At 45.3% G+C, this 27,181-nt stretch overlaps 1 protein-coding gene across 2 annotated transcripts in view; it reads right to left on the bottom strand.

The window, feature by feature from the left end:
• Positions 1 to 27,181, bottom strand: part of sh3rf1 (SH3 domain containing ring finger 1) — a 42,671-nt gene that overhangs the window by 1,609 nt on the left and 13,881 nt on the right. For both annotated transcript variants that reach the window (XM_015975629.3, XM_054734871.2), the window contains exons 3-9: positions 15,113 to 15,388; positions 14,493 to 14,588; positions 13,019 to 13,324; positions 11,173 to 11,283; positions 6,352 to 6,479; positions 5,676 to 5,846; positions 61 to 344 (exon numbers count right to left, since the gene is read on the bottom strand). In XM_015975629.3, the coding sequence (XP_015831115.1) occupies positions 61 to 344; positions 5,676 to 5,846; positions 6,352 to 6,479; positions 11,173 to 11,283; positions 13,019 to 13,324; positions 14,493 to 14,588; positions 15,113 to 15,388 (1,372 nt within the window). The remainder of the gene's footprint in view (positions 1 to 60; positions 345 to 5,675; positions 5,847 to 6,351; positions 6,480 to 11,172; positions 11,284 to 13,018; positions 13,325 to 14,492; positions 14,589 to 15,112; positions 15,389 to 27,181) is intronic.

Below are 27,181 nucleotides of genomic sequence, written 5' to 3'. Positions count from 1 at the left end.
AATAAAATGACACATTTAAACTATAAATCACTCCGCTTATGCAACATCTGTCTAACGTACCAGTCCGGACGGCGCTGCGGGCCTGGTTTACTGTCATCTGTGAGTTGACATGGAGAGAGACTTTAGGCTGTTGGCCCGTAGCGGTCTGAGCTGTTGCTACCACAGCTGCAGGTTGGGAGCACGCAGGTACAGCGGCGGAGCACACGGTGAGGGGTTTGTTGGAATCAGGACCAGGAACAATGACTCCCAGGGGAGCAGAGGAAGGGCTGACGATGGTCACTCCTCTGCCAGCCTGAGTGCACAGACTCATGGGGACTTTGGGCTGGGTGTTCCCAGACGCTGTCCTGTGGAGAGGATGAGGAACCAGGAGCTATCAACGTTATTATTGGAAGAGGTGAATGTTACCTCATCATAGTCTACGGTTCAGAAATCTACTCACTGCAAAAAAACATGTCTGCGTCTTTAACACGCCTGCGTCTTTAACACGCCTGCGTCTTTAACACGCCTGCGTCTTTAACACGTCTGCGTCTTTAACACGCCTGCGTCTATAACACGCCTGCGTCTATAACACGCCTGCGTCTATAACACGCCTGCGTCTTTAACACGCCTGCGTCTTTAACACGTCTGCGTCTTTAACACGTCTGCGTCTTTAACACGTCTGCGTCTATAACACGCCTGCGTCTATAACACGCCTGCGTCTTTAACACGCCTGCGTCTTTAACACGTCTGCGTCTTTAACACGCCTGCGTCTTTAACACGCCTGCGTCTTTAACACGCCTGCGTCTTTAACACGCCTGCGTCTTTAACACGCCTGCGTCTTTAACACGTCTGCGTCTTTAACACGTCTGCGTCTTTAACACGCCTGCGTCTTTAACACGCCTGCGTCTTTAACACGTCTGCGTCTTTAACACGTCTGCGTCTTTAACACGTCTGCGTCTTTAACACGCCTGCGTCTTTAACACGCCTGCGTCTTTAACACGCCTGCGTCTTTAACACGCCTGCGTCTTTAACACGCCTGCGTCTTTAACACGCCTGCGTCTTTAACACGCCTGCGTCTTTAACACGCCTGCGTCTTTAACACGTCTGCGTCTTTAACACGCCTGCGTCTTTAACACGCCTGCGTCTTTAACACGCCTGCGTCTTTAACACGTCTGCGTCTTTAACACGTCTGCGTCTTTAACACGCCTGCGTCTTTAACACGCCTGCGTCTTTAGCACGCCTGCGTCTTTAGCACGCCTGCGTCTTTAGCACGCCTGCGTCTTTAGCACGCCTGCGTCTTTAACACGTCTGCGTCTTTAACACGCCTGCGTCTTTAACACGTCTGCGTCTATAACACGCCTGCGTCTTTAACACGCCTGCGTCTTTAACACGCCTGCGTCTTTAACACGCCTGCGTCTTTAACACGTCTGCGTCTTTAACACGTCTGCGTCTATAACACGTCTGCGTCTATAACACGCCTGCGTCTTTAACACGCCTGCGTCTTTAACACGCCTGCGTCTTTAACACGCCTGCGTCTTTAACACGTCTGCGTCTTTAACACGCCTGCGTCTTTAACACGTCTGCGTCTTTAACACGTCTGCGTCTTTAACACGTCTGCGTCTTTAACACGCCTGCGTCTTTAACACGCCTGCGTCTTTAACACGTCTGCGTCTTTAACACGTCTGCGTCTTTAACACGTCTGCGTCTTTAACACGTCTGCGTCTTTAACACGCCTGCGTCTTTAACACGTCTGCGTCTTTAACACGCCTGCGTCTTTAACACGCCTGCGTCTTTAACAAGCCTGCGTCTTTAACACGCCTGCGTCTTTAACACGCCTGCGTCTTTAACACGTCTGCGTCTTTAATACGCCTGCGTCTTTAACACGTCTGCGTCTTTAACACGCCTGCGTCTTTAACACGCCTGCGTCTTTAACACGTCTGCGTCTTTAACACGCCTGCGTCTTTAACACGCCTGCGTCTTTAACACGCCTGCGTCTTTAACACGCCTGCGTCTTTAACACGCCTGCGTCTTTAACACGTCTGCGTCTTTAACACGTCTGCGTCTATAACACGTCTGCGTCTATAACACGCCTGCGTCTTTAACACGCCTGCGTCTTTAACACGCCTGCGTCTTTAACACGCCTGCGTCTTTAACACGTCTGCGTCTTTAACACGCCTGCGTCTTTAACACGCCTGCGTCTTTAACACGCCTGCGTCTTTAACACGTCTGCGTCTTTAACACGTCTGCGTCTTTAACACGTCTGACAAAAACACGTCTGCGTCTTTAACACGTCTGCGTCTTTAACGCGTCTGCGTCTTTAATACGTCTGACAAAAACACGTCTGCGTCTTTAACACGTGTCTGCGTCTTTAACACGTCTGCGTCTTTAACACGCCTGCGTCTTTAACACGTCTGCGTCTTTAACACGTCTGCGTCTTTAACACGCCTGCGTCTTTAACACGCCTGCGTCTTTAACACGCCTGCGTCTTTAACACGTCTGCGTCTTTAACACGTCTGCGTCTTTAACACGTCTGACAAAAACACGTCTGCGTCTTTAACACGTCTGCGTCTTTAACGCGTCTGCGTCTTTAACACGTCTGCGTCTTTAACACGCCTGCGTCTTTAACACGCCTGCGTCTTTAACACGCCTGCGTCTTTAACACGTCTGCGTCTTTAACACGTCTGCGTCTTTAACACGTCTGCGTCTTTAACACGTCTGACAAAAACACGCCTGCGTCTTTAACACGTCTGCGTTTTTAACACGTCTGCGTCTTTAACACGTCTGCGTCTTTAACACGCCTGCGTCTTTAACACGTCTGCGTCTTTAACACGTCTGCGTCTTTAACACGTCTGCGTCTTTAACACGTCTGCGTCTTTAACACGTCTGCGTCTTTAACACGTCTGCGTCTTTAACACGTCTGACAAAAACACGTCTGCGTCTTTAACACGTCTGCGTCTTTAACACGTCTGCGTCTTTAACATGTCGGCGTCTTTAACATGTCTGCGTCTTTAACATGTCTGTGTCTTTAACATGTCTGCATCTTTAACACGTCTGCGTCTTTAACACATCTGCGTCTTTAACACGTCTGCGTCTTTAACACGTCTGACAAAAACACGTCTGCGTCTTTAACACGTCTGCGTCTTTAACACGTCTGCGTCTTTAACACGTCTGCGTCTTTAACACATCTGCGTCTTTAACACGTCTGCGTCTTTAACACGCCTGCGTCTTTAACACGCCTGCGTCTTTAACACGTCTGCGTCTTTAACACGTCTGCGTCTTTAACACGTCTGCGTCTTTAACACGTCTGTGTCTTTAACACGTCTGCGTCTTTAACACGCCTGCGTCTTTAACACGCCTGCGTCTTTAACACGCCTGCGTCTTTAACACGTCTGCGTCTTTAACACGTCTGCGTCTTTAACACGTCTGACAAAAACACGTCTGCGTCTTTAACACGTCTGCGTCTTTAACGCGTCTGCGTCTTTAATACGTCTGACAAAAACACGTCTGCGTCTTTAACACGTGTCTGCGTCTTTAACACGTCTGCGTCTTTAACACGCCTGCGTCTTTAACACGTCTGCGTCTTTAACACGCCTGCGTCTTTAACACGTCTGCGTCTTTAACACGTCTGCGTCTTTAACACGTCTGCGTCTTTAACACGTCTGACAAAAACACGTCTGCGTCTTTAACACGTCTGCGTCTTTAACACGTCTGCGTCTTTAACACGTCTGCGTCTTTAACACGTCTGACAAAAACACGTCTGCGTCTTTAACACGTCTGCGTCTTTAACACGTCTGCGTCTTTAACACGCCTGCGTCTTTAACACGTCTGCGTCTTTAACACGTCTGCGTCTTTAACACGTCTGCGTCTTTAACACGTCTGCGTCTTTAACACGTCTGCGTCTTTAACACGTCTGCGTCTTTAACACGTCTGCGTCTTTAACACGTCTGCGTCTTTAACACGTCTGACAAAAACACGTCTGCGTCTTTAACACGTCTGCGTCTTTAACATGTCGGCGTCTTTAACATGTCTGCGTCTTTAACATGTCTGTGTCTTTAACATGTCTGTGTCTTTAACATGTCTGCATCTTTAACACGTCTGCGTCTTTAACACGTCTGCGTCTTTAACACGTCTGCGTCTTTAACACGTCTGCGTCTTTAACACGTCTGACAAAAACACGTCTGCGTCTTTAACACGTCTGCGTCTTTAACACGTCTGCGTCTTTAACACGTCTGCGTCTTTAACACGTCTGCGTCTTTAACACGTCTGCGTCTTTAACACGCCTGCGTCTTTAACACGCCTGCGTCTTTAACACGTCTGCGTCTTTAACACGTCTGCGTCTTTAACACGTCTGCGTCTTTAACACGTCTGCGTCTTTAACACGCCTGCGTCTTTAACACGCCTGCGTCTTTAACACGTCTGCGTCTTTAACACGTCTGCGTCTTTAACACGTCTGACAAAAACACGTCTGCGTCTTTAACACGTCTGCGTCTTTAATACGTCTGACAAAAACACGTCTGCGTCTTTAACACGTCTGCGTCTTTAACACGTCTGCGTCTTTAACACGCCTGCGTCTTTAACACGTCTGCGTCTTTAACACGCCTGCGTCTTTAACACGTCTGCGTCTTTAACACGTCTGCGTCTTTAACACGTCTGCGTCTTTAACACGTCTGCGTCTTTAACACGTCTGACAAAAACACGTCTGCGTCTTTAACACGTCTGCGTCTTTAACACGTCTGCGTCTTTAACACGTCTGCGTCTTTAACACGTCTGCGTCTTTAACACGTCTGACAAAAACACGTCTGCGTCTTTAACACGTCTGCGTCTTTAACACGTCTGCGTCTTTAACACGTCTGCGTCTTTAACACGTCTGCGTCTTTAACATGTCTGTGTCTTTAACATGTCTGCATCTTTAACACGTCTGCGTCTTTAACACGTCTGCGTCTTTAACACGTCTGCGTCTTTAACACGTCTGACAAAAACACGTCTGCGTCTTTAACACGTCTGCGTCTTTAACACGTCTGCGTCTTTAACACGCCTGCGTCTTTAACACGCCTGCTAACACGCCTGCGTCTTTAACACGTCTGCGTCTTTAACACGTCTGCGTCTTTAACACGTCTGACAAAAACACGTCTGCGTCTTTAACACGTCTGCGTCTTTAACACGCCTGCGTCTTTAACACGTCTGCGTCTTTAACACGTCTGCGTCTTTAACACGTCTGCGTCTTTAACACGCCTGCGTCTTTAACACGCCTGCGTCTTTAACACGCCTGCGTCTTTAACAAGCCTGCGTCTTTAACACGCCTGCGTCTTTAACACGTCTGCGTCTTTAACACGTCTGCGTCTTTAACACGTCTGCGTCTTTAACACGCCTGCGTCTTTAACACGCCTGCGTCTTTAACACGTCTGCGTCTTTAACACGCCTGCGTCTTTAACACGTCTGCGTCTTTAACATATCTGACAAAAACACGTCTGAACACGAGTTACTTTAAACAACTTTTCCACATTTATAGTCAACTGTTTACCGGCTTTGGGAGCAGACCTCAAAGAAATAAAGTAGTTACACATTTATGAAGAGGAATTTGCTAAGTAATCAAATGCTGTTCTTTATGGGAATTCTTAGGAATGTGGCTCCAGTCCAGCGATTTCCACAACTAAAAGCGAAGAAGCCAGAAGTAAACAGCTAAACTAAAGCCCCACCTGCTGACCGGACTCATGTAGTTCCCGGGGAAGACTCCAATCTTGCCCGTGTGCATGGAGGTGCCCTTGAACCAGCCGTCCTGACAGCGCTCCAGCACCAGGAACATCTCTCCTTTTCGCAGCTCCAGCTCATCCTCCTTGCGGGGAGTGTACGGGAACATTGCCACATAGCTAGATTCAACAGTAAACAGAGACGGCATAGTTTTCAATCAGCGTGGATAATCTCCTCCTCTTGTAGGACTACACACGCTGTTCTGTACAGCGAGTCATCTCTGCACAGCAGCACAAGAACAGGCCTGTACTGGCAGCTGGGCAGGAGCCTCAGCTGGGATGTTTTCTGTCTGATTTCAGTGTTTTCAGGCGAGGGAACATAAAACCTGACATGTATTCACCAGTGGAACCAGACGAAGGCAGGAGAGCAGGCGTGAGACGACCTAATACTCATCAGGTGTGTGGGTGACTCGGGGGAGTAATGAGGGTAAAGGGGACAGGGTTGAGAGAAAGGATCTCCCCAAACAGACCCTGGAGAGTGTCACCTTTAAGTCCGACCCTTTCACCTGCACACGGGCCCACACTGGCAGCTGAGAGAAGGGTGGTCTCTCCTCATCACCCCACCAGATGCCTGCGACATTTAAAATGACTGCACATTCTGCATGGGACTGTTAGTGTAACTCACACTGTAGGTCTTTGTCTCCCAGTTTGGTCGCTGACACTGGGGGAGGGTCTCTGTCCAGCAGCCACCGAGTACGCTGCTCCGCTGACAGAGGCCTGCGGGGGAGGAGGAGGGGGTGGTGGGAGAGCATCCTGTGGCAAAGGAAAAGAAAATCATATTAGTGGTCAGATAGGATCAGCATTCAATTACAGTCTCACAACAATTCACCACTTATCTCCTCTTGGTATAAATCACAAAAGAAAACACAAACAAGAAGGAACGTTCGCCTCGACAGCAGCGTTACGCGAGCACGGAACCAGTTTGTTTATGAGCGACAAAGACGAGAGGAGGAGAGATCAGCTATCACTGAGGCTATTCAGACACAGAGTCTTGTCCCAGAAAGAAGAACGTCTCTCTTTCTGCTTGTTGCCGGGTAACCACGTGTGTTAGAACACATGGAGATGAAAACATCGCTAAGATCGACCATCAAACCACCTAAACTTCACTCACTTCTATTTACCGTCTGTGACTAAAAGCTTTCGACATGTAATCATTTTAAGATGTTTATTGTATTGAGTAATTTGAATATTACGTCACAAAGTGAACCTAAATAAATAAATAAAGACCCAACAGGGCCAGATGATGCTGCAGATAACTCCACTACCCAGGAGCCGCCCGTGCTCGACGCCGGCAGCAGTGAGCCACAGAGTAATGGCTTCCATGACACGCTGGTGGAGTGGCACCGCTGTGTGCATACGTGAGCGTCGTTGCAAGTCTCGGTTCACTGCCGACGCTTGAGCTGAGATAATTATGTTGCCTGCAGGCTAGAGAAATGGTGTGTACAGAAACATCATGTAGGTTTCCCAAGTGAAGCGGAGAACTCAACCTTTTGTGTACATAATCCTGCTCATTCACCAACTCCACATACCGAAGCACACACGCAGAGACAGACAGGAAGTGTGCACGCCACTCTGAGTGGGCTGCAGGGATTAATGGACTCTTAATAAAATATTAACAGAGTATGTACAATAACTGTATCAAATATCTTCACAAACACATATCTAAGCTGCGTTGTGCAACTGTAAAAGGGAGAAGTCACTCAACAGAAACCCTAAAAAGGTTAAAGGACTACATGAGCCAGCGGGAGGGAAGACATGTTTGTTGTTTATGTTGGGGCTGATTGGTGGTAAGGTTATATCCTGGTGTGCACAGGTACGCATGCACACCCAAAGTGATGAGTGTGCACCATGTCCACAGCCTCTTTTGCGCAGCCGTGTTACGTTGGTATTTCTGTTGGATCCGCCATGAAGCTAAAATGTGCACGCTCATTCCTGGTGAGATCTTCGCGTACCACTAAGTAGGGATGGGTACCTTTGACATTTGAATCGATCCGGTACTGACTCCCGGTACCTACGAATCGATACCGGTACTTAACGGTACCAATTTTCGATACTTTTGAGTGTTTATTATTTTAATTCTCTTTTATAATTAAATATATATTTTTCTCAATATATAACAATATTTGATAAATATCACGATAAATAACATACAACTGTTTGTATTTTAAAGAGCAAGTCAACCCCTACCATATTCTAACTCCACTCCCACTTCATGTTTGAAAAATGCAACAAATGCTGTTGCCTGGCAGACCGAGAGGGCGGAGCTGCTAACAAACACACACACAGGCTCAGGACAGCATTGTGACATCATAATGTACCAGATGACATCATAGCATACCTCTTAGCCAATAGCGGTGGCAGATTTAAATTAGAATACAGTGCAGAGTTTTTTCCTGACAACGGCACAACTGCCAGTTTTAGGCAGAATATAAAAATTTTAACTAAGATGCACTGAAGTGCCAAATTATTGACGACACATGTCTGCAGCACGATTAGACACTCGTTTATTTAGTTTATCAGCAAAAAAAAGTTTATTTGGGGGTGACTTGCTCTTTAACATCGTCCTTGTAGTTTTATAAGCTGATAATTAAACTGAAGCGAACATCTTTAGTGTGAACTAAATTTACTGTGTATCTTCATTCCTTTTGCCGTCCTTTTTCTTTTGATTTTTCCTACTGGGAAGTTAGAATTTCCGAGGAGAAAGCGAACGCACCATTAGCTGATAACAATGGTGGCAATGGAAGCTAACATACCAAGCTAACGTTATCTTAAAGAGTTTATTTAGCTGCTGGAGCAGATTAAACGATGATGCCTCACACTTAGATCGTTGTCGCTGGTTTCATCTTCACCCAATCACCCGTCGCATTTAGTAAAGTGAAGCCAAACTTTAGAGCGCGTTCATGTTCTTCTAGTCGGGAATTCGGAGTTCCGAGGAGAAAGCGAACGCACCATTAGCGAAACGGAAGCTAACATAATCAAGCTAATTATATTTACCTACCGGAGCAGATTAAGATGAGGATGTCTCATTTAGATCATTGTCGCTGGTTTCATCATCACCCAGTTACCCATCACATTTAGTGAAGTGGACCCAAGCTTTAGCGTGCGTTCTTTCTACCATGCTGCTCTGTTTTAGCCTGGCAAGCCAGACTAAATAGCAAGAATTTGGTCTAGTTCACTAGGCTAGCTCTGTTTACAACTGGCTCGCAGCGAGCGACGACATAACGCTCTTGCGCATGCGCAGCTGTCTAGGCAAGTTCTCGTTATGAAGGACGGGTACCGAAACGAGGCACCGTTTGAAATGACGTGAATCGGTGCTCGGTCGGTACTATGGAATTCGGTCGGTACCTTAAAAAGTACCGAAATCGGTACCCATCCCTACCACTAAGCCATCATGGCAGCTCTGATGTCGTGTTTTCATCAACTCACTTTGCTGCTGCCAATCACCCCCCCGGACTTTTTAGTCACATTTGTGTGTGACTCTCTTTAGCCACCAGTCCTGCAGCTGCAGCATTTTGCTGTAGAGACCCATCGTTTAAAACGAGTAGCGCAGGAAGCATAATGCAGTTTAATATGCCTGCCTTGTTACACTCATTAGCAATGAATAAATTGTATTTTTATATTTGTAGAACTCATATATTAGGCCGGCCAATCAGAATGCTCCGCTACTGCTTCTTTTATCCTCATAACCAACAGAGCAGCAGCCATCAGAAGCTGAGGAGGAGAACAAAGTTGGAACCTGAACACTGCTGAGGGGGAAACAGCAGAACCACTGTAGAGAGCTCTCACTGGGCCACAACGGTGGGGAAATTAGACCACCACCTGCTTCTCAATGTGTGTGTGTGTGCGTGCGTGCGTGCGTGCGTGTGTGCGTGCGTGCGTGTGTGTGTGTGTGTGTGTGCGTGCGTGTGTGCGCTATAAAAACATTTTCAGATCAGAGCTTCAAATGAAATTTTGCAGCTTGCCACCCTTTGCACAAACCCAAGGAGGCTAACAAGCTGGTGTGAATGATTTTTAGAAGAGACATGTTGATTTTGTAGGATGGCAGAACAGACCGAGAGATGGATCGATGCTTCATCGTCAGTAATATGATGCAGATCAGGTCAGCAGCAGTGCTAAAGGACCATCGGCATTAGGAACAGACATTTAAGTTTTGGATTGTGACTGAAACGAGCTCCAGGCTCAGTCTTGGAGATCATTCAGAAATCCACAAAGAGTTGAGTAGAACTGCTGTTCCTCCTCATCAAAATGAATCAATTGGGGTGATTTGACTTCTGGTTTGTTTGTTTGTTTGTTTGTTTGTTTTTTTGTTAAGATCCCCATTAGCTGATGACTTCTGGTCATCTTCCTTTTGGAGTTTATGGGAAAATCCCACTGAAGAGACCCTAGAGCAGGACCAGAACTTGCTGGGGGAAGGTGTTGTGTTCTCAGGCCGGCAAACACCGTGGAATCCCCAGAGGGAGCTGCCCAGGGTCCCCCTACACTCGCTCTCTCCCAGCATCCCCTAAATCCATACTTAGCCAAAAGGGTTAAAGAAGGACGTAGTCGGAGTTGCTGAGTCTGCGCCAGTTACAGGAGTGACCCAGAAGTTATTTCTTGTACCCCAAAGAAGCCACGGCATGTTTTAGTTTGACTCCATTAGCAGGTAAAGAAGGCTAGAGGCTAACGTTGAGCTAACAATGCTAATGGTGAATTAGAAACAAAAAATAGTCGTCTCTAAAATGTTCTCAAGCTACTCAAACAACAAATCGTTATCACAGTGGAAGGTATTTATCGACTTCCTGTTTATGACTCATCCAAAATCTTCCGATCCATAACTGGCAACAGCCATGAAACTTACTGTCACTCCTGTGTTTAGAAAACGGGCTGCAGTATCCACACTTGACCACAAGATGTCATTCTTATTTTATTCTTACATATTGCACCTTTAGTTTAAATGATCTTATAAGTTTTATCATGTTTTTGTGAGGTGACCATGGGTTTTGAAAGGCGCCTATAAATTAAAAGCATTATTATTATTTAACACATCATAAGTTTAGACAAACCCCACTAAATCTGCATTTTCCAACACGCTTCAGCATCAATGATATATGTTGGTGGCTATGATGCAAACCACAGAACAACGCTAGCCCGAGCTACTGCTGATACTAGCTTGAGCTAACCTGAGCTCCTTGTTTTTCTGCCAATCCCTAAATCTACTTTGTTTCACAATGTAAAGCCATGAATAGTTGTTTATATGATTAAAAAATCTTAGAAGCCCTTAAAATGCACTAAATTATGTGCAGTACTAGACAAAAGTCACAGTCCTTTCTGGACAGATGGTGTTATTGTGTAACTGTTAGAATTTAGAAAGGCCATAAAAACAGAATAAAACTGAGCCCGTTGTTGTTGTGGTGCACAGAAAAAAGCTAAATACGAGTGATGTCCTTGTAAGATACATGAAACCTACCAAAGCGATGGATGTGTAGCTCATCTCTGAGGGAAATGTGAAGACGGTTGCTGTAGTAACAGGACTGCTGGGAGGTGGAGTCACAATTAGTCCAGTTGTGCAAATATGTACCTGTCAAGTAAAAAGGAAAAGGGATGTTGAAGTGAACAGAGAAAACACCAGTGTTCGGATTCCTCAGACCTAAAACACAAGGACACAACAATCACTAGTCTCTCATTTTCTCTCAAAATAACTCTCCTGACACGTTGTGTAGACATGAGGCTTTGTGTCAAGCCAATGACCACATTAACCACGTGATATGATTGGCCAAAAAAGTCAGGTGACCTCAAAGCAGCCCAATAAATTAGAGGGGGCTTTCCCAATCAGCCATCCCTTTGGATCATGATGGCATCCCAGCAGCAAGGCAACACTGTGGGCATGAGCTCTCTCCCTGCAGCCTGCAGACTCTCCACAGATGACTGTTCAGACAGATCCGCCTCCTGAGGTGAACCTCTCAGAGGACCAAATACAAAAGCGTCAAAGTGACTCACTCAGGAAAACAACGGTTTAAACTAACACTAGAACACACAGGATAGTTCAATAATGGCATCATTTTTAAACATAAAGGCAAAAAGAGCCTGCTGCACTGGGAAACTGAAGGCTTAGCTCCCAGAGCAAACTACACATTCTGTTTTCTGCCTGATGTTCAGACACAGAGAAGACCAACAGGTAAACGAGACGCAGGAGACAAAAGGCTGTGCATGCAGAGGCTACAGAGTCTGCCTGACGAGCTTTTCCATAAACAGCGATGTGTAAATCAACCGGACCGCCAGCAGGAAGTATCACTTTACAAAAACAAAGTTTGTTATTCTAAAAAGCCTCCTGATAGCAAACGGTGGAAAACAGACGATAAATCAAACCTCTGTGTCGACAGAAGTCACACAAATGACATTTACATGAGAAGGATGTGGTTTTTAAGATCTGCTGTAGACAAGAACTGTTTTTGTCTTCATCTCACAGAGAAGAACATGAAACTCACCGTACAGAAAAAGTTTAATAACGGAGCTTGACGGAGGGCTTTGGAACAAATCACTGCAGAAAGCCGGGAGTTTCCATACAACAACAACATCTTTAAAATGGATGCAAAGCAGACAGTAACATAGAACAGTAGAATAAGCCAGCAGCAGAGTATCTGTGGAAAAGCAGTGCTTGAATTTAAAGTGGTCTCATAGTTTATTCCTGTTTAACTTTGAAGCCCTGGAAATGTTTAAAAATGTCTAAAATGACTTCTGTCTTTGGTGACAACAAATTCATGTCTGAAATAACAAATCAGGACTGATCTGCTGGTTAATCAGCATAAAGGATGATATTTCACACTCTTCTTCCTACTTTCTCAGCTGCTCATAGTTCAGGTCTAAAACTGAGAACATATTTCTGAGTTCTTCTGAACGTCTCGCTGGAACCACAAAGCAGCTGTGACCTGTTCTCATGTCAGACTTGGCGTGGAAACCTTGAGGGCCAAGCTGGAGCCACTTTGTGGATGAGTCGAGTTACAAATCCATGATTCCGAGCGTTTGATCGCGATAGTCTGGAATGACGGAGGAAAGACGGTCTAATTGCTAGCAGAGGGAGAGTGGTGCCTTTAAAGGCAATAAATATCAAAACAGAACAAGAGCCAAAGATCTGCTCAGAGTGTGCCTCCTTTCAGCCGAGTTCCCCAACATTCATCACAACAAGGGAGAATGTCTTCCCTTCAAAGTCGTGTGAGAAGTCTAATTCTTGCTCCGGAAACAGGCGGTCGGTTTATTTTCAGACAGTAAACCACGTGCAACAGCTTCTCGCTCTGCCTCCGGGTGAGCCATCTCACCTGTGAAGGTGCGCTGCTGGAAAGCCCCCCGCTGATCTCGCCTATGCGAGCAGCTGCTGTGGGGTTGCTGGAGCTGATGAGGACCGGCCCGCTAATCTCCATGGAGTGGCGCTGAGGAGGAGGAGCTAGCATGGGTTTGTGGGACATAGTGAGAGAAGTGAAGGAATGTCGTTTCTTGCTGTTCTTCTTTTCCCCTGGCCGCTGGGCACCGTTGCTCTGAGGCCCCAAGGAGGCCCCTTCACCGGAGTCTCCGCTCGAGTCAGACGGCTTGTCCAACTCGATAAGCTGACGCGCTGCAGAGTTGAACTATAAGAGAGGAGGGGGGGGCAGGGGTGGCACAGACAGGAGCATTAATGATGACTTCTGTGGTCAGGCAGGTCGATGAGCCCTGAGGTCATCAGGTTACTGAATTCACAATCAGACGGAGCACATCCAGGATTACCATGAAAATAGAGATTAAACAGTTAGCAATGCAGAGAAACGTCAGTCTGTTCAATTTTATTCATCCCTTCAAACACGATAAATCCTTTAATAAAAATACCTCACACACAAAAAGTGACTTGTTTTTCCTTTGGTTTGTTCACACTCGTGGACTCGTGTTTCTGGTGAAGAACATTCTCAGCAGGGATGAGGGGCTCACCTGCCTTCAGGTTAGGTGTCAGAGAGTTTTGGATTTTCAAAGTTGTTTCTACTTGATTCTTTCGTAGATTATTTGATAAAAGTATGAATACAACAACATCTGATGGCTGCTGCTTACACCTTCTGTGTAGACACCTTTATCTTGATGAAGCAAACTGGTCTGAGCCAGCTGGCTTGTGACCATTTCAGACACAGCAAGGTGTGCCTGAGGAAGATGAAAAACATCCCAGCAGCAGTTTCAGGTAATCACAGGGTTCTTCAACTTGCCCCGAGCAGCTTTTTATACTTAGAAGATAAAAGTCGAAGTGCTGGATCTGATGGAGCCGAGTCTGTCGGCTCATCACTAAAGTCAGGATGTTAAAGGTAGAGGTTAAGGCCCCACACATCAGCAACGTTATACTACACACACACACGTACACACACACACACACACACACACACACACACACACACACACACACACACACCAGGTGTAAGCAAAGGAGCCTCTAATGCAATGAAAACAATAATCAGTGAGCAACAGTACTTCAATAACTAATCTAAACATAAACATGTCCTACTACAGTTTATTTTATTGTGAAGAAATTTTAATTTCAAAGACAAAATTTAAACAAAACTGCTGCAAATACCTTATTTTGGCTTATTTTGTTCTTATTGGCTTATTTATAATCCTCATTTTAGATTCATTCATTCATAAATGAAGCATGTTATGGCTTCCAAGTGGAAAAATAAATGTTTAGTTAGCAAAGATTCACTTCATTTCATCCAAAAGTGGCGTTCATGTGAAAAGCTTCAGCAGGTGTTTTCCAACAGAAAAATAATGCTGCCTTCCTACCTCCACATATGAGATGGGAAAAATTCCAATTTTATCTCCAAGCATTCCCTCCGCCCAGTTTTCATCAACCCTCCGGATCACAGTCAGGACATCATCCTAAAGTCACACAGCAGAGAGCAACGTGTGAAGACAGGAGCTGGAAGGACGGTGTGAGAGTGCTGCTTCAGCTTCAGAAACAAAAACAACATGATGGAAGGAAGGAGGTAGCTGAAGAACAGGACAGACTCAGGTGCTGAAAGAACTCGTCACAGGGACACTTCGTGTCTCGGTACCACTGACTCTGCTCGTTTCTGTTTTTGCTCATGTGGCACATAAAGTGATGAAAGAATACTAAACAATCAAGTCTGGTTCAACAGCTGGATAAACAAGAACGCTTAATCACTGTAGTTACGCTTTGCTTCGCCGTAAACGGCATTTATTCTTCCTAGTCCAATCACAGCTGCTCATCAAGAAGCCTGGCTCTGAATTCAAACCGTCGCTGTGGGCGTTTCGGCTAAAAGGCCTGACACTCTAACACACACATAACTCTAGAAAATGAAGGCTTACGAGACAGATTGTCACTGTAATGAGAGGTATTTTTGTTTTACTACTCTGACCATGTGGCAGTGACAGTGTCCCACCTTGGAGAAGGGCAGGCAGTCCTTGTCAGCCTCTTTGTCTTTGAGCTCAAAGTCGTAGAGAGCTTTGCACTGAGGCGGCGGCTGAGGCAGAGGCTTGATGACCTGGACGAAGTTGGTGGGGAAAAAGCCGTGCACCCCACCCACCTCCCCATGGAACCAGTTCTCGTCCACTTGCCGGCGCAGGATGATGATGTCACCCTTGCTGAATTTGAGGTCTCCTGGTTCTTTACCATCATAGTTGTACAACGCCTTGGCACATGGGAGCTGTGGGACCCCCTGAAACAGAGAGCGGGACAGCTTCGTTAGTCCTGAATCAGAACCACAGACAGATAAGCAAAAATGATTTCGCACTGATGCAGGAAAACACTAGTTACTGTTAGATTGGCGTGTTGTGCACCTGACTGATTGTTTAAGAGGACCTGGACCCTGTATCTTTAACTGGCAGAGGAAGGCTTTGTATCTCAGCCTAGAGTCCTGAAAGGCTCATTCAGGGAACGAGGGACAGCAAGCGAGGGGGAGCAGCAGGATAGGAAAGCATCAATGTTCTCTATTCAGTTTGGGTGTCTATGAAGACGGCTTCAGTCCAAATCAACCCCCACACTACTGATCCCACTGCTGTTGGACAGTGATCAGAATCACAAACAGAACCAACAGGCTGCATGTGAACGCTGAAACGGCAGACTTAACGTGCAGCACAGACCGTGAAAGTGTTCAGAACCACAGCTGACGCTGTCGGAGTCAGAAAGTTGGCCGGACACGCGGGGGTTAAAGCAGAGTTTGGAGTAGGCTCTGCAGTCTTGTTAAAGACTAATGAGGCGTTTAGAGGCTCTGAGGAGAATAAAAGTACAGAATGAGCCGTGATGGTGAACCAGGGTGACATTACCCTGCTGCCTGAAGAACAGAGCCAATCGCACTCCGACTCTGCAGCTCTAGCCTGTGTGGGAAGTGGAGGGGGGGTCTGCAGGCCCGTGGAAACCCTGCACTGGAACTGGGCCTCCTTCTTTTCAGGGGAAGGCAGCTCTTTGAGCCCATCCGGGCCTGACATGAAGTTTAGCCATGAAAATGCAAATGAAAGCGAAGGCTTTGCCATTTTTGTTTTAAGTGACAGGACAGGTTTATGCTAAACAAGTGGGATCCAATTACATGGTACAGATAAAATGCTTGTGTCCTTTAAACCGTGGCCTGTGTAGACACTTGTCTGTACAATAAGGTCAAGAAACATAAATTAGCAGTGTCCAAAGTCACGGTTAGTTTAGCCCAGGATAAATGTGTGAGTACGCAACACCGTTCCAATAAAAATACTTTACTGAACAGCATGCCCTTTTCATTAGCTAGCCTAGCAAAGTAAATCCTGCTGAAATCCTAACAAGAAGGCATATTCTTGCTATTTTTATGGAGCTCTGACTTGTAGGTGCTTTGTGTTGGTGCCACACTTTCACAGCTGGTTTTAGATCTGGCCGTCTGGAATCATGAAAGAGGTGTGCCAGCACTGCTAGATGTCCACGTTTCACTTGGCTCAACGTAAAGAGAGCAAGAGTGGGAAAACTGACAGGCGGGGTTCTGTATGAACCAGCTTCTGAAGAAAAGACAGGCTAAAGATGGGGGTGGCTAATATCTGGTGCTGTTCTGTCTGCGAGGAGAAGCGCCATCAGAAGATCATGAGACTGGCACCACAAAAATGCCATGGAAACCTCACAACACACACATTTCATAAAAAGCTCAGTGCCCAGATAGCTTTAGCCTTTATAGCGGTAGGACAGTGCTACGTTCACATCTCTAGATTAATTTCTGCCAAAGTAAAAAGCTCTGAACTGATTCATGCTGTGCTGACACTAATCAGCCGGTATATGTGAGAATATGTAGGCAAGCATCTTTTTTACTTGACTCAAATGTCCCAAACCTCTTGGAAGTCCTCCCCGAGCGTTTGTTGTATTAATTAAACAGCGACATGAGCCACTGTTAGATTCGCTAACCCTAACCCCGTACTTAACGAGAGCACACAGGCAACGTCAATGACTTCTAGCCTCTTTAAAGGTTTATAATACATGATTATCCACAGCAGCAATAACCCACTCTGGCCAAAGAAAACAAAGAGGCAATGTCCAGGTCACAAGAGGCTTATGCTAACTAAAACCTAATAAATAAAACTAGTTTATAACATGTCCTTAACAGCAGCAGCATTTAAAGAAAAACCTTTTGCCCCCATAAAATAATTCTGCATAAAAGCCATTTGAGTTAAATTTGGTGAATCAGATGTTTGAGTCAGAGAAAACGTGATTGGTTTAAGAAACTCAGGAGAATTTCTGATAAAGTTTAAGTTAGTTTCAACAAGCAGGAAACTAAATGAATCATTATTATTTTACTGTTTTATAATCCAAACAGAGTTTAAAAGAGAATCATATTTTCATGGCTGCATCATAAATATTACACAGAACTAATTCAACACTTGAAACTTTACAGTCATTATTAAATAATGACTTCCAGTAAAGAGTGTGAAAACCATTAAATGATAGATGTGAGGGTTAGGGTTAGGGTGTGGGAGTCAGAAACAGATGAATGAAGACGAAAAGAGAAAGAGACTAGACGCAGCGTGCAGGGCATCAGATGGTGTGCTGCAGATAATGCAATTAGACCTGTGTGCTAGAGACTTTACTGTTACAGCGTTCTCTTCCACAGCACTGGATTATAAGTGAATTACCCAAAACTTCTGCTCTTCAGCAGCCAAATGTCAACCGCCAAGGAGCAGACGGCTAATAAAACAGGACTACAGTGGGACGTGGTCTTTAAAAATGAACCTTCAACCATCGCAAAACAATGTGAATCTGTAAAAACATCAAAAATGCTAAAAGCTTCTCTAGTACAGCAGCGTCTTTACAGCTGTTTACAGCAAAGAATGCAGGTTGCTTTTGCTCCATCAGCAGTTCACGGGTTGAGTGCAACGGCAGCAGACAGAAACCTTTACCCCCTCATGAGCAAGAGCCAGACACGACTCAGATCACATATGGGCACACCCAGAGTCTCAGCAGGGGGTGGAGAATGAGCCGGGGGTACTACTGCCGTTACAGCGTGCGCAGTGGGGTTCGCCTGTCTGGCTCGTCCTACACGCATATAAAGGGGTGTTAAGTGAATGCGCTCAAGCTGAATTTATAACTAGGCTACAAATTACAGGAGATTTTCTCACAAGTATTGTGCTGGGCACAAGAACTGACACACAATAGGAGTGAATCGTTCTCAGGACACGAGTCATGTTGATTCCATTACCGAAGCACCAGTTAAAATTGATTGCTAATGGTCTTTTCAATGACCTGTGGAAAGCTGGCTTTTCTGCTCCATCATAAATCCTAATGGATTGTTGAGTTACAGGAACTAACAAAAAGAGGCGAGGCTGACTTACTACATATATGAGAACAACAAGCTAAACATTTCAGACAGATTCTTGTACAGCTCTCGCCAACTCAACCAGGTTTTGGCCACCTCCGACTGGATGATCATGCTGATTATTGATCGTTTCCAATCCCCGGAGGATGTTATTGACGCATCTTTATTTTAAGCATAGGATATTTGATGTTGAGAAATTATAGTTATAGGTCAAGTTAGACTTGCTATGCTGAATCTCATTATCATGAGGTATTGTGTTAGCACCCAGAAGATTAGCTGTGAATAATCTCAGTTACCATTCTAGAAGATGTCAAAAACTGAAGTCAAGTGAGCCATCCTACATATGTGAATATATAGTATGGCCACGGCCCATAGACAGAGCTTAGTCATGGGGCAGAATTTACTGTCATCTTTCAAACTGTCTCCGCATGCTATTGGACAACGAACAACATGAGTCTAGGGTTGGGCATCGAATGGAACCGGTTCCAACTGTTCACTTTTCCCGGAATCGTTCAAAGATTTTCATTTCGATTCCTAGTTTTGATTCCTAGAATGCGGAAGAGGAATCCGCGGCTGATCTCCGTGAAAAATAAACGAGATCTGCAAATTGCGATCAACGTTTTTCAGAGCTGACCACACCAGCTGTCTGTGTGCAGCACCGAGTCTCCCCTCCCCCCACCCGGCGCACAGCGGCCAAATATAAACAAAGGCATCTGCCGAACCTTTACTCCGTAATGTAAACTTTAACTCCTGCAGCGTAGAGGAAACGTGTTAAATACGTCAACACGGTGGATTTAATAGAAGCTTTAAAGAACAAACTCTGGACGGTGCGAGGTGAGTTTGTCTCACTGCAGAAATAAAAACACACACGGAGCGTCAGCAGTCAGACGCAGCCAGCTACGTTTAAGTTTCACTTCCTGTTCTGACTGAAGCTGCTGCAGCATGGAGGTGTAGTTCTCAGTCATCCTGGACATGATCATCCTGAGAGTTTTAGCTGAAAACAGCTGGATGTGTCTGGATATGTTGGAGACATTTAGCTTCTCATCCCAGAGGCTGCTTCCAGACTTTGGTTGTGGTCAGAAACAAACACACTGGTTGTGCTGCAAGTCGTCTTCTTTTTCTCTCCAAAACATGTTTTTGTCTAAATGAAGGTGATGATGTTGTTCGTAGAGTTAAAATTCATGTTGAAGTTAAGATTATTTCATCAAGTAGGACCTGTGGTTAGCTGGCTCATTTAAAACATGTCATGTCTTGAAAGAATCGGAATCGGGAATCGATAGGAACTGGAATCGAAGCAAGGAATTGGAATCGGAATTGTTTAAAATCAAACTACGCCCAACCCTAAACATGACATACTTACTGCCATGGATGTTAGTGAATGAGGCAGTCCACCATACACTGTTGAAGAAGTCGCAAATACATCCTTTTTCTAAATAAACTTAAGTACCTGTACCTGCTCTTGTCTCACAGAAAGGCCCATGTCTGTATGGCAAAGCAGTTTAAAACGAGCTGCCGCCATCTTTGTTTCGCTTAGTTATAGTAACATCCCACCCACCAAACAGTGATTGGCAAGACACCAGACTGTTCGAGCCTGCCGAGGCTCCAGTGGAGCGTGGCAAGACCGACCTGCAGAGCAAAATACTTTTGCTTCTGCTACAATCTGTCAAGATATGTAGGCTAGAAGTCATGGTAATCAAAGTTTGTTTTAGTGAGTCTCACCTAGTGTCAGAGAAGCTCTGCCAAGAGTCAGACTATCTACTGTTCTGGAAACATGCTTACTAGTGACTTCAGTGATATGCCAGATCACTTATATATGTTTATAAGTGTTACCCACTTGGCAAGACATCCAGATTTCATTCAGCCCAAGCCACGAAAATTTTAAATGTGTCGCAATTCAGAGGAGATGACATGGTATTTTGCCATACTAAAAGCTGAATGATATTTGCCTTTTTAAAGACTGAATTTAATTGGGAAATTTAGGCCAGGAAACATCCAGTATTATCACAAGATTTTGTTGTTCAGTCAGAATGAAGGCAGTAAAGAATGCTGCCACGTTGCAGCCCGAGTTTAAATTGCTCAAGAAAAAATACATACATTAAGTTAGGGCTGCACGATATTAGGAAAACCTCCGATATTCGATAACAGTGCTTAATATTGTGATATCGATATTACTCGCGATAAATGAACAAATACTAAAGTATGCAGTGTTGATGTCGTCTGGCGTGTGACGTCTGCCCTGGGTTCAAAGCAAACAAAAACTAATGCATGAATTCCATTACAACATAACATTTTTATGGCAAAAATATGCAGCTACACCAGCTACTGTATTAGCAGCTGCACCTGCTACTGTATTAGCAGCTGCACCTGCTAGTGTATTAGCAGCTGCACCTGCTACTGTATTAGCAGCTGCACCTGCTACTGTATTAGCAGCTGCACCTGCTAGTGTATTAGCAGCTACACCCGCTAGTGTATTAGCAGCTGCGCCTGCTACTGTATTAGCAGCTGCACCTGCTACTGTATTAGCAGCTGCACCTGCTAGTGTATTAGCAGCTGCGCCTGCTACTGTATTAGCAGCTACGCCTGCTACTGTATTAGCAGCTACACCCGCTACTGTATTAGCAGCTACGCCCGCTAGTGTATTAGCAGCTACACCCGCTAGTGTATTAGCAGCTGCGCCCGCTAGTGTATTAGCAGCTGCGCCCGCTACTGTATTAGCAGCTGCGCCCGCTACTGTATTAGCAGCTACACCCGCTAGTGTATTAGCAGCTACGCCTGCTACTGTATTAGCAGCTACACCCGCTAGTGTATTAGCAGCTGCGCCCGCTACTGTATTAGCAGCTACACCCACTAGTGTATTAGCAGCTGCGCCCGCTACTGTATTAGCAGCTACGCCCGCTAGTGTATTAGCAGCTGCGCCCGCTACTGTATTAGCAGCTACGCCCGCTACTGTATTAGCAGCTGCGCCCGCTACTGTATTAGCAGCTGCACCCGTTACTGTATTAGCAGCTGCGCCCGCTACTGTATTAGCAGTTGCGCCCGCTACTGTATTAGCAGCTGCGCCCGCTACTGTATTAGCAGCTGCGCCCGCTACTGTATTAGCAGCTGCGCCCGCTACTGTATTAGCAGCTGCGCCCGCTACTGTATTAGCAGCTACGCCTGCTACTGTATTAGCAGCTACGCCTGCTACTGTATTAGCAGCTGCACCTGCTACTGTATTAGCAGCTGCACCTGCTAGTGTATTAGCAGCTGCACCTGCTACTGTATTAGCAGCTGCACCTGCTAGTGTATTAGCAGCTGCACCCGCTACTGTATTAGCAGCTGCACCCGCTACTGTATTAGCAGCAAAACAACAAACAGCATGCATGCAGTTTCTCAGTGACTTTAAAACATCACCACCACCATAAAACTTTTTCTGATGCTCCAAATACAGAAAAACATCCCTTACCAGGGTTTTTAGAATAAATAAAAAAGCCATAAAATAAGTTTAAATGTTAAATAATAGTTAACATCACTTACATGCAGTTCTCTCATTGCTACTGAGCATTTTCTCCACTTATGTGGTTATGATATAAGGCTGTTGCTGTAACTGGGAAGTGAACTGTGCTGGCCAAACTAGGAGAATATTAAGATTTTCTGAGGGAAAGAGAAAAACAAATGTCTACCTTTCAGAAGAGGAACTGGCAAAAAACTACATGGAAAATATGTGAAAACGTTTGTTTTTAACCCCAAATTGAACAAGTTTACCCTAGATCTTAAAAAGCAGCTCAGATGATGAAACTGCAACTATGATTCTGATAACAAGCTAACAAATTGAACTAGCTCCTCTAAGATAAGCGGCTAGCAGAGCTTCTGACTGACAGTTTATGTGCAGCAGCAAATCAACTATCCTGATTAACAAGGTTATAAAAGCTCATAAATGAAAAATCACTTTGATGTGTGGGGGAACTTTTCCAGGCCCTCTTTAGCAGGGTGGGACTGGGAGGAGAGTGCTGTAGCCTTTTAGCTGGAAGCTAACCGGAGCCCGGGGCTAACGTCACCACCCGGTGGAACACTAGCGACATGAAGGTAGGTGGGTTGGTTCACCGGCACGTGTCGGAGTCAGCCCGGTTATTATCAGCTGCTTAACGACACCGAGCGGACTCACGTTCACGTTTGAAAGCAGCGCTGATTCCAGAAACCTCAGCACAAAGTGCGTTCGTTAATCTGAGCCAGCATGACGAACAAGGGAAGCGAGGGGCAGCGGAAAGCGGGGGCGGAGCGGAGATAGTGGAATTTTGGGGTAAGGGTCTACGTAAGGGGCGTATTACGTGAACGGACCCATCTGACTGGCCGCATATCAGAAGGACTTCATTTGATTGGTCAAATAATACTTCCACGTAAAAAACAGAGCTGGTTTACAAAAAGTTGATGTATAACACGGATGTAAATGTTTGAACCAGACATTTATCGCCGTTTTTGACGTGCTTTGCGACGGGCCTATCGCACGTCCTGTTATCACAATGATAATTTTTCGATATATTGTGCAGCCCTACATTAAATGTTTGTACACATTCAATTTTTGATTAATCAATACACTGCTTAAAATATCAATTCAAAATTTACTTACAATTCAAAATATTGCAATATTTCAGAATACAGATATTTTATTACATTGCTAGAAAAAATATCCCTGCTGCTATTTCTTGAATCCACTGTCTAATCATAAAGTAACAAAAATTATTTACATAGCCACAGCAGATGTTAGCTTAATATCAGTAAAATTAACTGAGTTACGGGCATTTTAGTGACTTTGACTAACTGTGGTGATAACCTTGAACAGGACTGAGTAAGTTGTGGAGTGGTTGTTGATTAAATCATTACTTTATGGGGGAGTTTATTTACATCCAAATACTTTGCTAAAATTACAAACATAAAAATATTATCTGCTGACAAACAGACATTTTGTAAGATTTAGTGTGCATTTCAAACATTCCATTTTTGGTTCTTTTTTAAAACACAAAAATGGAATTAGAAGCCAAATACACAGAAAGAACGTACCAAAGATGTTTAAAGAAAGTTTTCAAACATGTTTGCGTGTATATAATTATTCAACTTTAACTTTTTCTACACTGGACTGGATCTGTGACACACCGAACAAGACATCATTGCAAAAACTAACAGGGGAAAGAAAGTAGGACATTTAAACTTTTCCTGACTTCCGAGAGATTTTTTAACAAAGGAACCTGTGGATGAACTATTTTCACAGCAGAACTTAATGACACAGTTTATTCATCTAGAGCTGCCATCTCCTCTTCAATCTGAGACAAAAGAAAAAAAAACATCTACAGGTGCTGGCCAGTAAATTAGAATATCATCAAAAGGTTGAAAATATTTCAGTAATTCCATTCAAAACGTGAAACTTGTACATTATATTCATGCAATGCACACAGACCAATGTATTTCCAATGTTCATTACATTTAAATTTGATATTCATAAGTGACAACTAATGAAAACTCCAAATTTGGTATCTCAAAAAATTAGAATATTCTGAAAAGGCTGAATATAGAAGACACCTGCTGCCACTCTAATCAGCTGATTTACTCAAAACACCTGCAAAGGCCTTTAAAAGGTCCCTCAGTCTTGTTTTGAAGGCACCACAATCATGGGGAAGACTTCTGACTTAACAGCTGTCCAAAAGACAATCATTGACACCTTGCACAAGGAGGGCAAGACACAAAAGGTGATTGCTAAAGAAGCTGGCAGTTCGCAGAGCTCTGTGTCCAAGCACATTAACAGACAGGCGAAGGGACGGAAAAAATGTGGTAGAAAAAAGTGTACAAGCTCTAGGGATAACTGCACCCTGCAGAGAATTGTGACGACAAACCCATTCAAAAATGTGGGGGAGATCCACAAAGAGTGGACTGCAGCTGGAGTCAGCGCTTCAAGAACCACCACGAGGAGACTCATGAAAGACATGGGATTCAGGTGTCGCATTCCGTGTGTCAAGCCACTCTTGAACAAGAAACAGCGCAAGAAGCGTCTCGCCTGGGCCAAGGACAAAAAGGACTGGACTGATGCTGAGTGGTCCAAAGTTATGTTTTCTGATGAAAGCAAGTTCTGCATTTCCTTTGGAAATCAAGGACCCAGAGTCTGGAGGAAGAGCGGAGAAGCACATAATCCACGTTGCATGAGGTCCAGTGTAAAGTTTCCACCGTCAGTGATGGTGTGGGGTGCCATGTCATCTGCCGGTGTTGGCCCACTCTGTTTCCTGAGGTCCAGGGTCAATGCAGCCGTCTACCAGGAAGTTTTAGAGCACTTCATGCTTCCTGCTGCTGACCAACTTTATGGGGATGCAGACTTCACCTTTCAACAGGACTTGGCACCTGCACACAGTGCCAAAACCACCAGCACCTGGTTCAAGGACCATGGTATCCCTGTCCTTGATTGGCCAGCAAACTCGCCTGACCTTAACCCCATAGAAAATCTATGGGGTATTGTGAAGCGGAGGATGCAATACGCTAGACCCAACAATGCAGAGGAGCTGAAGACGACTATCAGAGCAACCTGGGCTCTCATAACACCTGAGCAGTGCCACAGACTGATCGAGTCCATGCCACGCCGCATTACTGCAGTTATTGAGGCAAAAGGAGCCCCGACTAAGTATTGAGTGCTATACATGCACATTCTTTTCATGTTCATTCTTTTCAGTTGGCCAACATTAGAGAAACAAACATTTTTTCATTGGCCTTTAGAATATTCTAATTTTCTGAGATACCAGATTTGATGTTTTCATTGGTTGTCACCTATAAATATCAAAATTAAACGTAATAAACATCGGAAATACATTGGTCTGTGTGCATTGCATGAATATAATGTACAAGTTTCACGTTTTGAATGGAATTACTGAAATATTTTCAACCTTTTGATGATATTCTAATTTACTGGCCAGCACCTGTACTGTGAGGTTTCTATGGCAACTCCACACAGGAGCTTTTTTACTGTTTTCTTCTTCCTCCCTATTTCTGGGTCCCTTAACAATGCGGTGAATCTCACGTGACAAAATCCACTCAAAGTCCGAATGAAGGGTGGGAACAGTGACATCAGTGTGCAATCACATATCACAGACTTCAGCCGGGCGTACACTGTGCCACTTTTTCACTTTTTTGAGCCGATTTTCCAGTCGTGCGAGAATCCACGACATCGGGGCGAGTTTTGCGCCGAGCGTCGTGTAGTGTACAGGGGGTTACGAGAGGCGATTAACACCACGTGACCAGCTGCCGATCAGCAGTAGTGAGCTCGCACGGACTTCTGGCGTGTTTGATATTTTGCTCGTCCCTCGTGAGGGTATCGCACTGTTGAAGCGGCGCTGCGAGCAGCTGCGACCCAAAAAGTACCAGAACCGTTCACGGCGCATGCGCAATCCTGCATCAACGCCGCTCGCCCGCTATTTCCCTAATAACACACGCTGTTCGTTTTTGTTTCTACACGTTTTTTTACTCACAAAGATTGTCAAGAAAGCGTGTTTGTCGTGTTCATGTCAAATTAAACTGATCACAAAACACAGATTTACTTTCTTTATTTCCTTTTCCTCATCCAACCCCCATAAATCCCTGTGTGTCCTCCTGCAGCACTCCCGAAGGACAACAGGCAAAACAAGACAAAAAAGTCTGACGTGTTGTGTAAAAACGGCTATTTTTAGCACATTTTTAGGGCCGACGTGTTGCTACCAGACGTACAGTGTGAGCAGTCACGTCGCATCCGAGAACTGGGTCGTACAGTGTGAGCACCTGGCTCGTGAGATCTGCCCTGCGAGGAAGTCGTACAGTTTGAGCTGAAGCTGAACGCTGCGAGTGAAAAAGTCGCACAGTGTCTGCCCGGCTTTAGATAAGCTAACTGTTTCACTGTGGAATTTACTCTCAGCACCCCCCACACCCGACCCAGGAGGTCCTCACACCACACACCTCCACCACAACCCTGCAGACGCGAGGAAGCAATTCAAGACTCTAAATGCACGCAACCCCCCGGCTCTCCTGCCACTCTAAATCACTGAGCTGGCAACAGTGTTCACGGGCATCTTCAACTCTTCACTAGAGGCATCTCATGTGCCTGCCTGCTTCAACATCTCCACCGTAGTCCCTGTCCCTAAGAAGTTAAGGATCACTGGATTCAATGACTACAGACCTGTACCTCTGACATCTGTGGTCATGAAGTCATTTGAGCACCTGGTTCTCCCCTACCTTAAGACCCTCACAGCTCCCCTTCTGGACCCCCTGCAGTTTGCCTACAGAGCCAACAGGTCTGTAGATGATGGTACCAACATGGCTCTGCACTTCATCCTGTAGCATCTGGACTCCGCGGGTACCTACGCCAGAATCCTGCTCTGCCTTCAATACAATCCTGCCAGACCTCCTCCAAGACAAACTTTCCCAGATGAACTTGCCTGACCCAATCTGCAGGTAGATCACCGACTTTCTGATGGACAGGAAGCAACGAGTGAGGCTGGGGGAAAATGTCAAGGACCTATGGACCATCAGCACGGGTTCCCCTCAGGGTTGTTCTCTCCCCTCTTCTCCCTCTACACCTCCAGGACATTGAGGCGTGCAGGTCGGATAACAGATAACTGTCACCCTGGACACGGTCTCATTGACTTGCTCCAATCTGACAGGAGGTTCAGATTCATTCAGACCAGAACCTCTCACCACAAGAACAGT

Source organism: Nothobranchius furzeri, chromosome 8 (assembly GCF_043380555.1).
Source record: "Nothobranchius furzeri strain GRZ-AD chromosome 8, NfurGRZ-RIMD1, whole genome shotgun sequence".
NCBI lineage: Eukaryota > Metazoa > Chordata > Actinopteri > Cyprinodontiformes > Nothobranchiidae > Nothobranchius > Nothobranchius furzeri.
The sequence above is the reverse complement of the archived record's forward strand: the minus strand, read 5'-3'. Positions and strand labels throughout refer to the sequence as shown.